Source organism: Melopsittacus undulatus, chromosome Z (assembly GCF_012275295.1).
Source record: "Melopsittacus undulatus isolate bMelUnd1 chromosome Z, bMelUnd1.mat.Z, whole genome shotgun sequence".
In the NCBI taxonomy this organism is placed as follows: Eukaryota; Metazoa; Chordata; class Aves; order Psittaciformes; family Psittaculidae; genus Melopsittacus; species Melopsittacus undulatus.
In genome coordinates this window covers 64,619,262-64,634,642 of record NC_047557.1, presented here as the reverse complement: position 1 = coordinate 64,634,642, position 15,381 = coordinate 64,619,262, and the positions used below count along the sequence as shown (strand labels likewise).

At 37.5% G+C, this 15,381-nt stretch overlaps 1 protein-coding gene across 1 annotated transcript in view; it reads right to left on the bottom strand.

Moving 5' to 3' along the window:
- Nucleotides 1-15,381, bottom strand: part of PRDM6 (PR/SET domain 6) — a 71,892-nt gene that overhangs the window by 11,143 nt on the left and 45,368 nt on the right. Inside the window, exons 3-5 of the mRNA XM_005142400.1 lie at nt 12,506-12,633; nt 8,758-8,882; nt 4,130-4,472 (exon numbers count right to left, since the gene is read on the bottom strand). Of these exons, the coding sequence (XP_005142457.1) occupies nt 4,130-4,472; nt 8,758-8,882; nt 12,506-12,633 (596 nt within the window). The remainder of the gene's footprint in view (nt 1-4,129; nt 4,473-8,757; nt 8,883-12,505; nt 12,634-15,381) is intronic.

Below are 15,381 nucleotides of genomic sequence, written 5' to 3'. Positions count from 1 at the left end.
GAACCTATAAAGGAAAAGACAAACACAAAAAGTTCTGATCCATGATCTTGAGGAAAAAGATCTACTACATTGGCAATTTTGAACTTCAAAGTCCTGGTTTTGGTTGGTTTTTTGGTTGTTGGTTTTTTTTTTTAAATCACAATTTAAGATTGAAGTGCTACTCCAAAACACAAGTATAATAGTATATTTTGAGTAAACAAGAAGTACAAGGGCCAGAAAACATCCACAGTCTATCAGGTACAGACAGAACTTATAGAGTGGATTTTCCCTCAGATTATTAGCTTAAATACATGGCAGTCAGTGAGACTATATATCACAGATGTAGAGATTGTATATGAAAATATGTCAGAGACAGCTCTTGAGAACTGCAGCCATCTGCCTTTCCTCCACACCAATACCTCCTGAATCTGGTGGTCATGGTGGGAAAGAAGAAAGATGCTATTAAAAAGACTGTGTCATTATCAGAAAAGTGGTTGCTGTTTAAAAAAAAATAATTAAATTAAAAATATTGCTCTAAAAATGTTTCACTGTGATCAAAAGCTTTCAGTTACTCCTTTCTGGAGACACGTCAAATAGGATTGTTTGGCATTTCTGCAGTGGCGGAAGAAACAACAACAACAAAATAAAATAAATAGATACACAAACAAATTAATAACTAAAGAAGATGAAATAGATTTCTGACTTCTGCTTCAAGAAATAGGTGCTCAAACTTCTTCAGTCCAGGAAAGGCTTAAAATACGTCTCAAAGGATCTGAAAGTCTCAGAATCAAAATCTTGATGGATTTAAACCTTCACTTTCTATGCTCACTCAGTACTCAGTTACCATTAATTTTGAAGACAAGCTCTACAAAATATAACAATCTCCAAATATAGATTATTCTAATAATTCTCCTTTTTATTCCTAATTGATTATTGTTTTATTTGTTAATTCATGTGCCTGTTAAATAGAACCATTTTTTTCTTATTGCCTAATAGAATTAAATATATTTGCCCTTTTTTTATCTGCCCTCATTCAGATGTTTTCTGAATATAAGTGGATTTCAAGTAGTTGTTTTTGTTTTTGTTTTTAATTTCTCTAGCCCCAGGTAGTCCACTTTTCTCAAATTTCAGCCCATAAAGTGGATTCCTCTATAGATTCAAAAATGTTTTCCCTGCATCTCTTGTGATACGTAATCGGTATTGTTGAAAAACAAATACCAAGCAAGAATAGATAGTCTAAAGTAATTTCCTAGAGAAGATGGGCTCTGCTTCTTCAGTCACATCAAAGAAACAGTGGCTGGTGTAGCTCACAAATTGCTGACAATAAATGGGAAGCTGTTTATCAGTCAGAGCGGTGCTGCAGATGTTGTTGAGAAAATACAAAAGAGAATGTTGCACCCAGGACTTCAGGGTGGCAAAAAGATATCTTGTCTACTGGAAATTTTGTACAACACTTCAGGAATTTTTTATCTGGAGAAATGTTGTGTGTTTAAGGAACTGAAGACAACCCTTTTCCAGCCACTTTATCACTAAATAGCTGATCTACTGGTACTTGCTAAAAGACAAAATGCTGCTTCTGATATAAGATCAACATGTAATGGCTTCTAACCAGGGATATGAGAACCCAGATCCTAGGGCAGTTAGGATGTGCAGTAACTGTTATTCTTGTAATTTTACATACTGAATTAATTGCAGTGAGCTTAAACAGATTCATGTGACTGACATCACACAAAATGCTCAAATTAAACCTATTGTGAAATGCTTTTACAAGAGTTATCTTGGTGGTGCACCTCATGGGAACAAGGAAGGCGTTACAAAACTGGCCGCTACAAGGACTCTGCACAACTTACTTAATGAAAACATAAAGATCTAAGCTACTTTTCAGTACTGAGGGAATGCAGGTGTCACAAATCAAACACTGCAGTATCTAGTATTTACGCAGTAGGTTGATTCTTAAGAGTGTATTACAAACTCACTTAGGTTTTATGTTCTCTTTTTTAAGTTTCTTAAGAACAGGTTTCACAAAAAACAGGAAGCCAAAGAAGAAATCAGTGGAATTAGCCAGTATCAATATTGAGAAAAAGGTGTTAGCTATTATCTTTTAAATCTTCCTGAAAGGTTCTGGGATTCAACATGTATGACTCAGAGTCCTTACTTACACCTTCATCGCAATTCTCCTCAGATCTCCTGGGTCCTATCTCTAATCACTCTTTTCTCTCTTTGCCCCTGGGGGAGCCAACTTGTCTTCTGATATAGATAATTTTCCTACTAGGCTGTAGGGTATTCAGAGCTAAAAATGTTCTACACTTTATTGTTGAAGCTGTTCTGCATGGACAAATTAGGTAGGTGTGGGAGAGACAAAACAGCAAGATAACATGAATCAGTAACCTGCTAACGAGGGTGTTCAATTCTAAGGGTGAAGACTTAAAATACAGCCTGTGTTTCAGGCAATATTTGATACAATATACCTAGGACAAAATAAATAACAAAAAAATCAAATCTCTCACCTCCAAAATGACAGACCCAATTGGAGGATTAAACTGCTCTCATTTTCTCTCTCTGGCAGAATGAATATGTAACTATCCCTTAGAGTGCAGAAAAGCCCCATTAGGATAGACTCTTCTTGCAGTAACTATGATCTGCAGCTTGGTTCTTCATAAAGGAAGACAGAGGTTCAAATGAGAGAAAGGATGAAATCTAAGCATCACACCTTGTTAGGTGAGTCACTGAAAAAGTATGTGGCAAAGCCTCACAATACACTTCTTCTAGACCATCTGATGCAGCATTTTATGGTATACAGTTTCCTTAGGATACTTTAATACTGGAAACATTAGAGTCCATGAAATTTAGTAAAGTGGAACTTTCAGGACCTATACTCTACTTTGTGGCATTTAAATTGGCAGTCACGTCCTACAACTTTCTTAGCATGGCATTTGTTTCTGCCAAGACCAGAATAAAATTCAGAAAATGTTGGAAGGGCTTGTTTGCAATCACAATATTACCAACTCTTTAAATTCTATGAAGATTTGCCCTTAGCATGTCTGACATTTCTTCTTGGGAAACTGGATTTACACTTCGGTATCTCCACATGACAGAATCACACAAGTATATGTGTACATGCATATATACAATCATATACACAAAGAGACATAGACATGCATATAAACATACACACAGACACTCTGTTTACTGGGTTTTGGCAGTGTTTGGTTACATGTAATTCACAATTAAATGCTGCTGTTAGAAGAATCTTCTCCAGAGATTCAGCTGTTCTGCTCATGCCTTCTTCACAGCTGAAGAAGAGACAGCCTTGTGCAGCCTTTTTTATTGAATTAATTTGATTTTTACCTTTTGTCCTGCCAGCTATCAAAATTGTCAAATAAACCAGCTTTGATTCATAAATAATGGTTCCATTATATTTACTATGCCACCAGTCAAAGTACCTGAAATTTTAATTCACTTGTTCAGCTAAATTTCATCCTCAGCTCACAGCCATAAAATTCTGTATTGACAAACTTTCAAACCAACTTTGACTCTGAGGTATCTAGTCAACATTTTTCTTCTGTGTGGATATTAGTTTATTGAATAAGTGGCATCTGTTTTCCTCCACATCACTAGTAGAGTAGGTATTTCCTTTTGACAGCTTTGCACGATTTATGGGTTTGCATGCTCTGAAGAAAAATAGTACTAAGCAAAAAATTCCAATTCATTACCTCTTAGTGCTTAATTAAGTTCATACACATTGCACACTACAGATGAACCCTGAAATGACTGTGACAGCCACTGAGCAGCAAGTTAGATTATCTTTGGAAGACAGAGAGACTTTTAATTATCTTGACCTTATTTTTCCACCTATGATATTCATAAATTTTCCTTCTATTTTGTTGTCTCCATCAGATGTACCAACCCATTCTGAAAACAAGATTATAACCTTAGCTATTGCCTTTTATCTGCACATTTAGGCAACTGTTTTTACAAATAATGAAGTAAAGCAATAGTTTTTATTGTCTCGCTTCACACAGCTGCAGATGAATTGTTGTACAGGCTCCACCTAATAATGGTTTGGTTTTGGAAATGATAACAGCTTGATAAAAGAAGAAAGCAGTGGATCTGGCTATCAGTAGATACAGAAATAGAGCCTGGGCTTTACCTGTCAGGGTTCTGTGTACACACATGCATCTGTAAGAGGATCCGCTGGGTGAAAGTCTTAAAGCATTGCCCACATTTCCAAAGATGCCAGTCACTGAACTCAGAATTTAGTTGGCTTGTTGAAGTTGGGCTTGCAAGAACTCGTTGGTTTTTGACACTGATCTGGTTAAATCCTGACTCGATGGACCCAGACTTATCCAGGAGAGAAAAATTTCTGCTACACGGAGTCTGTGGAAATACTATGGATCGCTGTAGAGTAGCAGGGGATAGTTTGCTACTTTTATTAAATGGCTGTAGGGTGTCTTGTCTGGACATGGCCTCCATTACAGTCGAAGGGACATTCACTGGGAGAAAACAAGAAAAGTAAATAAGATGCTTTTTTAAAACTAATATAGTTTTGGGAGACACCAAAAAAAATACCAACATCCATTTTTCTTGACATTAGAATTAAACAACTTTATTTTAACAGTGCACAAAAAAAAACTGGCTTGAATGAGACAGTGATCTCAATGGATGATGCTGTTTCTGTGACACTGAAGTAAAACCACGCAAACGAGAATCTGAGACCGAAAGGACTCAGAGAAGAATGAATGGAATATACATTTGTTGCACAAATGGGTTTGTCATCTGAAAGAAAATGCTGCTGAACTTGTGATACCCTGACTCTGAATGGTGTAGTCAGCATGTCCAATTGCTATATCACAGACAAGCATGAATTTTGAGAGTATGGGAAAAAAAACCTCTTGCTCAGGCATTCCTTGAGATACAGCAGGGCTTAAATATCTACTGCAGCAATAGTTCCCTTATCCTTTCAAAGGGCAGCCACTAAGGGTATTATACTATTGCATCTCACAAATAGTCACACAGCTTATACAGTACAAAGCCAGTGACTGCCACAACTTATATGATTAAGGCTAATAGCAGTTAGCTCACCATAATACAATACAAAAAGAATCAATTATGCATCAATTTTCCACCTACAAAATAGGTACAAAAGTTGTCTCTAGTCGTAAAAATTTATTATGTTCATCAATTAACTATGGCTCATGAGGCATTCAGCTATTTCAACAACAAATGCAATAGCTGTTCTCACAAAGAAGTAATTTAATGCTGAATTTGAAAGTTGCATGATAAGGAAGGAAGGAGGTCAAACATATAGAAGACTGTTGAACTGCTGCCTCCATCTTTGAGTATCATCTAGTTCATGCAGTGAATGAAGGAAGAGTCCTATGGAAAAATAAGGTCAGCCAATATAAAATTGCACCACAATGCAAAAAGAAGCATAATTTAAGGCTCCTTGGCACAGTACCTCCTCATGCTTTCCATTTTGGCACACTCAGCTTCATCAGATAATATTTTAATGGAGATTTTAAAATTAAATATGGGTTGTGCATATGTCTATGTTTACATATGTTCGCACAGTTACTCTCACAATGTGTATAGGTACACAGCATCTACTGAAGAGGTGATTAAAAACTCCAACTCTATTTAGGTAAGACATGATTCTAGATTTCTAAGGACAAATATGAGAATTCAATTACAGTTATAATAACATAACATTATTTAATCATAGAATCATAGAATCATAGAATAGTTAGGATTGGAAAGGACCTCAAGATCATCTAGTTCCAACCCCCCTGCCATCACCAGGGACACCTCACACTAAACCATATCACCCAAGGCTTCATCCAACCTGGTCTTGAACACTGCCAGGGATGGAGCATTCACTACCTCCCTGGGCAACCCATTCCAGTGCCTCACCACCCTCACAGTAAAGAATTTCTTCCTTATATCCAATCTAAGCCTCCCCTGTTTAAGCTTTAACCCATTACCCCTTGTCTTGTCACTACAGTCCCTGATGAAGGGTCCCTCTCTGACATCCTTGTAGGCCCCCTTCAGATACTGGAAGGCTGCTAAGAGATCTCCACGCAGCCTTCTCTTCTCCAGGCTGAACAGCCCCAACTTTCTCAGCCTGTCTTCATATGGGAGGTCCTCCAGTCCCCTGATCATCCTCGTGGCCCTCCTCTGGACTTGTTCCAACAGTACCATGTCCTTTTTATGTTGAGGACACCAGAACTGCACACAATACTCCAAGTGAGGTCTCACAAGAGCAGACTAGAGGGGCAGGATCACCTCCTTCAACCTGCTGGTCACGCTCCTTTTGATGCAGCCCAGGATATGGTTGGCTTTCTGGGCTGTGAGTGCACACTGCTGGCTCATGTTCATTTTCTCATTGACTAACACTCCCAAGTCCTTCTCCGCAGGACTACCATGAATTTCCATTTTGCCCAACCTGTAGCTGTGCCTGGGATTGCTCCTACCCAGGTGTAGGACCTTGCACTTGTCATAGTTAAACTTCATGAGGTTGGCATCAGCCCACCTCACAAGTGTGTCAAGGTCCCTCTGGATGGCATTCCTTCCCTCTAGCATATCAACAGAACCACACAGCTTGGTGTCATCGGCAAACTTGCTGAGGGCACACTCAATTCCATTGTCCATGTCAGCGACAAAAATATTAAACAAGACCGGTCCCAACACCGATACCTGAGGGACACCACTCGTTACTGATCTCCAGCTGGACATTGAACTGTTGACCACAACTCTTTGAGTGAGGTCATCCAGCCAGTTCTTTATCCACCAAGTGGTCCACCTATCAAACTGTCGTCTCTCCAATTTAGAGACAAGGATGTCATGTGGGACAATGTCAAACGCTTTGCACAAGTCCAGGTAGATGGCGTCAACTACTCCACCCCTGTCCATCACTTTTGTAGCCCCGTCATAGAAGGCCACCAAATTGGTAATGTACAATAAAACCATAATACAAATTAATGCTTTGGTAATACCTTAAATAATGCCAGCTTCTTAACAGAGTTATGTTCTAATACCTTCCATCAATCATAGTGATTCCAATATTATGATATTACATGTTATATAATTTACTTAAGTTGTGGTCCTTCCTAGTCTCTTCTTTTCTGAGTATCTGAGGAGCTATTTTCTAAGTAGAGTTAAGTCCATTGGGTTATCTAACAGAAGTTTCCAAACATATAATGCATCTTACATGTCTCTTCAGCACAAGGAGCATTTTGTATACTTTCATTTTGTCCCAACATCCTCACACAAGAAGTGTGGATATCCTATTCATAGAAGTCCATAGAAGTAATAAGATCGGTATATTAAAGACCTAAGGAATATAGACAGAATTTGTACTGGGTGAAAATACTCCTGTGCAGAAGCAGAAGGTCTGCTCTGAAAGGTTAAGTCAATCAAGCCAGCATCTCTATGCTCAGAAATGAATTTCATCTACTCATGTCAGTCTCTCTGTGGATGAAACTCTGGTTCAACAGCAAGATAGCAAGTGACAATAGTTAGAGATTTTAGCCTTAATGATTTCCTTTTCAAATAAAGGTTTTGCAAGCTTCATGAGAGAAAAAATAATATTTCTATGTTATACACTGCAGAGCATGAGTTTTATCAGCAAACATTACTGCCAGTAATTAAATTTCTTTTAAACTTTTCTCAAGCCCAACAGATTTGGAAACTCAAGATGAAAAAGGGTGTTTATTTTTGACAGTTTAATCCCTGCTGTCTTGCTGGTTTATTGCTGTATGGTTCAGTATTTAAGTTGCTACGAGACACAAGTTCATCCTAGCATTGCTGTTTAAGTATCCAAGTACTTGACCAAAAAAATACGTCTTGTATGTAATTGATTAAGCATGGGTAGCCACAGGGTTACTTTGGACCAAAGTCAATTAGGCATCCATTATCAGTTTCTTCCATCATATAGATACACATAGTTATCAAAATGGAAGTGAGGTCTTTGATGCAAGCTCTAATCAAGTTCCACACACAGTGAAACTGAAGGGTGAGCTTGGATCACCCATCCCCATTAGAAAGGTATCCAGCTCTAGAATGCACTGGGTCTGTGTTAGGGCTACGTACTTAATTTTATTACAATTCCTAACAAACTAAAAATAAAATATTGAGAAGGAGTAGAAGAATGGATGGAAACAGGAATGGCTAGAATGGAATGAGGTTCGCTGTAATTTCAGATTACTTACATTCAGTTATTATTTAGAAAGGCTGGCTTTTACCTTTCAGCCACGAAGATCTCATCTCTATAATCAGTCAGACAAAGCTTTTCTCAACATAGTCAGTGGTAATAGAATGAAGGAGCACTAACAGAGGCTCATAGACCTGCAATACATTTCTGTTTTGGCAAGACAGTATCTTGGAATAGGTCTGATAACAACAGAGGGGGCCAAGCAAATCAGTTAAGAACAGATCAGGAATGAATCACTTAGAAGAGTGATTCTACACACTACCAAGCTACGTGGGGCTGTCATGGTGGAAAATGCACCCATGACTCTATGCATCTATGATTCTATGATTTGGTGAAATCTGCTATTTAAAAGCACATAGCTGCACACTTCCAAAAAACTCAATTTATTTAGGTAAACATACTATGATTTTGAGCAGCTGAAGTGTATCAGTTTCAGGGTTTTATTCTGTACACATCAATCTCACCCTATATTAAATTTAATATGTCCTAAAATACTCTAGGAATATAAATGATTAGGTATGAACCAGGAACTCTGATTTACGGAGGTAGAAATTCAAGGAAGAACTCACAATTTTCATCTTGTGCAATGCACTGGAGAGGGATTCCAAAGAAAGATGTGTAGCTGTCATTGTACCAAACCAACAGCTCAGTGCCCCTGGGAATATCTATACAAGCCCGGTAGAATATATTTGACCTAATAAAGAGAAAAAGAAAAAACAACTAATTTAGAAAGACAGCATTTTTCTCTTATCAGACACAGTATGATACAGCATTACAGTAGAAATCCATTTTGGAAGCCTTTCTGCAGATAACTAAAAGAAAAACTTACTGATTATTTAAAAACCAAATCTATCACTAAGAAATGGCTTTGTTCCTGTAGCACAAAATAGGAAAGAACTTCTAGGCACTTTGTTCCTAGCATATTTTAAACACTAGGATTTTACAAGCTACAAGATTTTATGAAAAGACAAGTATTTTCTTGCACTGTCCCTTTTAAAGTGATTTTAGAAATGCTACAGTTTGCTCACACAGTAGCAGCATCAGAACTCTGCACACAGTTCAGTAAGTTCAGCTGTTTAAAAAGCTTTGCATTTGTCATCTGAAGTTAACATAACATAGGGGAAATAGACAACAATTCTTTCATTTTAACAAGTTAGCTGAGCAAGAGATTTGAAGTAGTGCAACACAGCCTTTCATTATAGCAACATAACTCCAAAAAAGAAATCTTGGAGTGCTAAGTAAAACAGACTTTGACTTAGGGAAATACAAAAATGGGGTCAATCTGAACATACAACCATAAAATCTTCCTCTTTGTGGAACATGAGGTAATGTTGATGATCCTTCAGTAAGTATAATTTAGTGTTAGCGTAAATATGGCATCACATCACTGTGATGAGCTTGTATGTAGCCTTAGACCACTGAACAGGGAGTTGAGGTGGAGGGAAGGAAAAATCCTAGAATCTCCAGTATAAAATCAAGAGCCTTATCCTGATCTTGCACTGGTGTAAATAGCTTCAGAGTGATACTTCTGCGCTTAATAGATTTACAGTCTGGGGGCAAACTCTATAAGATTAGAATCAGGCACATGATAAAATAAAAATGTTATCAGTTTGTAGTGGCTTTTCCCTTAGGCTTCACATAGAACAGTAAAACACACTCCTGTGAGATGGATAGAAATTCAATATATACAAGAAGAACACTCCACTTTCGCTGAAGGATTACATACCAAAATGATACAGTCAAACTACCAAGAAATGACCATTTTTTACAACAGCTTATGTAAGGCTGAAAAACATCTATAGGCCAAAAAAAGAAAAAAATTAAGCCTCAACTGGTTTTCTGAGTGAAGAATTGCTACAAACGTTAGCCTGAAATTCAAGATAAAAATGTTTAGGGTTGGTAGGCTTTAAATTTAGACTTTCTATAAAGAATTGGCTGTAGCGATGCAATTTGTTCCTTGTATAACATTGCAGACACAAGGAGAATCTTTTTACCACATTTTTCATGGCAGTGAGATATGCACTTGTCAACATATTTTGTCACTGCAAAGTGGCTCTTGGCAACAGGATCATAAAGATCAATAAAAAAGTGCAGATTCTCAGTATTTTACTAGCAGCTGCAAAAATTTCATTTATCTTGTTATTTTCCTCACTTACTGCTACCCTGTCTCAGGAGGGCACTGCTAGCTAAGCAGAACGGTTTTCCTACCCTTCTATGAATATCTGACAAAAACTCTTCCCTTTGTGTCTACCTCCTCTCCTTCCCTCCTCTTCCTCCTCCTCTCCTCTTCTTTCTCCTTCTTCCTAGAGCTAAGCATTTCAGTAATTCTTTCCACTGTTATATAAAAATGAAAATCAGAGCCACGCTATAGATTACTAGCATCTCTTAACTTGAGAAAAATTGAGTCTACTTTGTACTTCACCCTTGTAACATTTCATCTCTCAGTTTGGCTTCCCTTAACATAAACACAGCAGCCCAGCAAACGAATGTACTAAAACTAAATGACACACTTTGCCGCTGAAAGAGCAGAACTGTTTTTGAGCAATGGGTGGTCTGTGGGGCTTGGAATAGGCAAGGAAAAAAAAAAGTAAGCATACACTGTCCCTTACAAGCATGCAGAGCTTCCAAAACTCGCAGAAATCTCTGCATGCTGAAGTACATCAAAGGGATTTTTCCCTTTTTGGATAATATTTCCTTTGCTGACATGTATTTAGTATTGTGGTTGGATGACTCATAAAGATTGCTTCATGGCGTCCCAACACAGTTGAAGCAGAACACATGCCAACAAACATTATTGTCAGCCTCAAAATAAAAACAAAACGTTCAGCTAAGGGTCAATCAATCAAGAGCACTTTGAAGAAAATTCCATTTAGATATTACAAATCATAACAGAATGAATTTAAACCAGCTGACTTTCTGTGAGGAGGACGTCCATGTACAATAAAAATTAAACTGGTTTTTCAGTGTCCAACTTTTCTATTTTCTTACACTTGGATGCAGTCACTGGTGATGGATGCCAGTTTTTTAAATTGTGTTTTTGTAGTTCATTTTATAAAGATCTGAAATAATCGAAAACAGATCAACAGAAGGAACTCTAAGTAAAAACTCCATCATGAAAGGAGAGTTGTAAAATCCACTTAATATTGAAAGATGTGTAATGACTTTCTCATGTTCACTTTTCATTTAGGTTTGTCATCTATATATATATGTATGTATATATATTTTTTCTTATTTGTATATTTATGTGTGCATGCACACACCACCACATTGCAAAATAGTTCACAAGATACCTACAAAAATACTCTTTCATCACAGCAATCTTTATTCATTATCCAGTGAGTTTATTTAAAATCCGGTGGGATTTTATGAATAGATATCAGATATTTAAGTGCATAATAAAAGATTTGTAATGTATAAATAGGATTGTTATTTTTTTAACTACAGTATTATTCAGTCAACTGGCCAGAGAATAAAAAAGCTGAAAATGCAATTGAACAATTTTACCATTGTTAAATTGGAACCCTATGGGATAATCAAACTTTATACATTTTATTTTAGCTTGGTTTTGTATGTTTTATTTTTAATTTTAAAGGTACTTTAAATAGTTTAAGACTCTTTCTAAAGAAAAGAAACTCTACTGTCTAAAGCAACTAGCTAAAATCAGGGTTGCTCGTTATGAGTGGCAAGACCAGGGCATTCTTTGATGTGCTTCCTACCACGTTTAAAAAGGCCAAGCAGTTGCTTCTAATTCTGAGCAAAAGATTTGTTTATAGCCATGATCATGTATTTGTCTGGGTTTTCTGAATCTCTACGTGAGTACAAAGTAAAATGCAACATAATTTCTTTACATTTTTCTTCACATTTTGACCTTCTCTAGCCAGCGACATAAGAGACACAAGCACTAGCAATCTTGGCTAGCAGGTGCACTCAAAGTTTACACTTTAAGTGTATGCATGCCTCATGACTGACTCTTGGAAAGCTTTTGGGTTCAAAGCCACTTTCCTGCCGTTTTCCCCCTTCTTCTAGCACATGCAACTTTATTAAGGGCAAAGGGCTGCTTGTGCTGGCTTACTTCTGATTAGACTGTTTGAAAAAGTGCAGAGGTCTCTGTGAAGTGTGGTGGGCACAGGAACAATTTGGGGCTATATTTATTCCAAGCAGCTCCACTCTGCAGCTTTTGTGTTGCTCTGAATGAGCACATTCATAAAATCCCTGTCTCTGCAATCAAAGGCTGTAGTGCTGGTGACAGTTATATTCTGGCTTTTCACTAACAGCATTTTCATTTTTTTGCATTGAGTAAATAAAAATATACTTTACCTGTACTGAACAACTGTTAAATTCTGCTCCCCGCAGTGCCTTGCACATCGGATATACCTCATCCAGCTTGACTTACTGGGTTCCCCACCATCAATAAAGTGCTGTAGTGTTCCATCTTGATCATATATCTGGGGGAGATGTCACAAGGTCAAGTAGTTAGAACAAATCATCAGCAATCATTTTCACCGATTTGCTGGTGTCTCTCTGTGCCTTTTCCAGGAATTTATTGCAATGAGATTTGTTATTGTGTACTGATGCTCTTAGAAATCTACATGGAACAGCAGAAAAGTATTTTGTGGGATGCAAGTTTATCATGTTTCTTTTATCAAGCCAATCTTTTTGTATTAAACATGTTTGTGGTGTCTGAAAGATGTGATCATGTTTCCCAAAGAATATTTAACCTATTTTGACAGTCTGGCCTTAAGTAATGAACTGCCAGATAAACAAGAAAATCTAGGCATAAAGACTTCATTGAAAAAGCTGGAACATCTGAGCAAGGGGCAGTAGTAATCCCTAAACAAGTACCCCTTCCTTCACATCTCAGTTGCAGCAAGAACATGTACTTCAGCAAGCTCACATGATACATTAGGGAGTTGTAGGATTCATAATACCAAAACAAATGAGACTAGAAGGAAAAAGAGATGCCTTTAGAAGCTCTCTTGAGACATATAATTTTTGAAGTAGCAAATGAAAAATCAGTCCTGAGGGAATCATGGTTTTCCTAAACATGACATCCCTGCTAAGGATATGTGAGCCAGTTATGATGATTTAAAAAATAACAGACAGTATTATGTTTATTCAGCACTAGATACTGCCTCTCATATCAAAGAACAAAATTGCTCTGGAAATTGGTTTTGAAATGAAAATACATGTTTCATGTACACCTGTGCTTCTGACTGCTTAAAAATGTAATTTAGAAAGTCCTGATCCTAGTAAAAGTGCATGGTGTTATAGGATTTTTACCTGTTACACCATTACTTTGTTAAACTTCAGCAATTCATCTGAATAATTAAGATCTCATCTGAAGAAAACCTGATATTCAGATGTTTTGCCCCCCCTTCTGCTTCAACAATTCTACCCAAAACATGTTATCCTTTCTGAAATTGCATGAGCCTAAACTGATCTCTTCTTGAAAGTACTAATTCTGTTAATTCAAGGGGAAGAATTTGAATTTAAGATTTCTAGAGAAAAAAATAAAAATCTTGCATTTCTATTTCAATATAAAGAGAATAATCTCAGAAAATACATGACTATATTCAATATTTCTGATTTATTAAAAGCAGGTTTCTTACAATGCATGCAAAAACATACACAGGAATCAAAATCTAGTTCTATACTCCACCACAAGCAAGTCTCAAATTCAGGAGCCAGCCTTGCTTTTGTTTTTGACCAAGAGGGACTAGGAGTAATCAGGAGCAATATATCCACTTCTAGAGCATGACAGACAGGGAAGTCAAGTGTATACAGAGATCCTTATCATTTGTTCCAGAGTGCTTACAACAAGGACCAGGCAGAACCTGACCAGATGCATGTTGAGGGAGCATTCTGGACAAACAAGTTGTCACCCTAATGTGCACTGAGGGGTGAAATAAAGTCAGAGAAATCAGGCAGAGTATTCCAGTAACAGAACACTTAACTTAGAAAGTAAATAATGTTGCATTTTATTTGTTTACTTGTGAAATTGCATAATACAGGTCAAAATCTGTAAAAAAAAAAACCCAAACAAAAAAAAAAGCTACACAAAAAAACCCCAAGAAACAAAACCAACCAACACAGAAATCCTTAACTGCAGTGATTATTATTCATATTACCATCATGCACCAGTTCTCACTCATTTTACAGTTGCCTAAATCTGGAAACTGCTGTACAATTTCCTGAAGAAACCATCACAAAAACAAACCTGTAGCACAACCCAGACACTATGGTGCATTCCAGTACTGCAATCCAGCAAACTATGCATACACATATTTATCTGCATCTGTATTGTATGTACATACACATGCATATGTACTTTAACACTCACAGCATTTGTTAAAAAACTCATGTTAATGAAAATCTTTGACTATCTCACTATATCCATTTAATCTGATGTAACTTTTAATACATTACCAGATCCTCCTGACAAAGTAAAATACCATTTCTCCAACTCTCTATGGAGAATGCATGTGTTTTTTTTCAGTATATCACAACAGTTATTGCTTTAAGTGGTGGAAATACAATTAGATATTTTGTTTTCCTACCTTGATTACAATTGGAAGTGTTATCTAAGCTGCTTATCGATTCTTTTCCCTATTCTGATACAAACTACTTGTTAACTTTTGGGTTTGCTGAGTTTTAAGGGGCTTTCTGATGACACTAAACTGGGAGGAGTGGCTCCCACACCAGAAGGCTGTGTTGTCATTCAGCGAGACCTGGACAGGCTGGAGAGTTGGGCGGGGAGGAACTTGATGAAATTCAACAAGGGCAAGTGTAGAGTCTTGCATCTGGGGAAGAACAACCCCATGTACCAATACAGGTTGGGGATTGACCTGCTGGAAAGGAGTGAAGGGGAAAGGGACCTGGGGGTCCTGGTGGATAGGAGGATGACCATGAGCCAGCAATGTGCCCTTGTGGCCAAGAAGGCAAATGGCATCGTAGGGTGCATTAGGGTGTGGTTAGTAGGGCAAGAGAGGTTCTCCTCCCCCTCTACTCTGCCTTGGTGAGGCTGCATCTGGAATATTGCATCCAGTTCTGGGCCCCTCAGTTCAAGAAGGACAGGGAATTGCTTGAAAGAGTCCAGCACAGAGCCACAGAGATGATGAAGGGAGTGGAACACCTCTCTTATGAGGAGAGGCTGAGGGAGCTGGGTCTCTTTAGCTTGGAGAAGAGGAGACTGA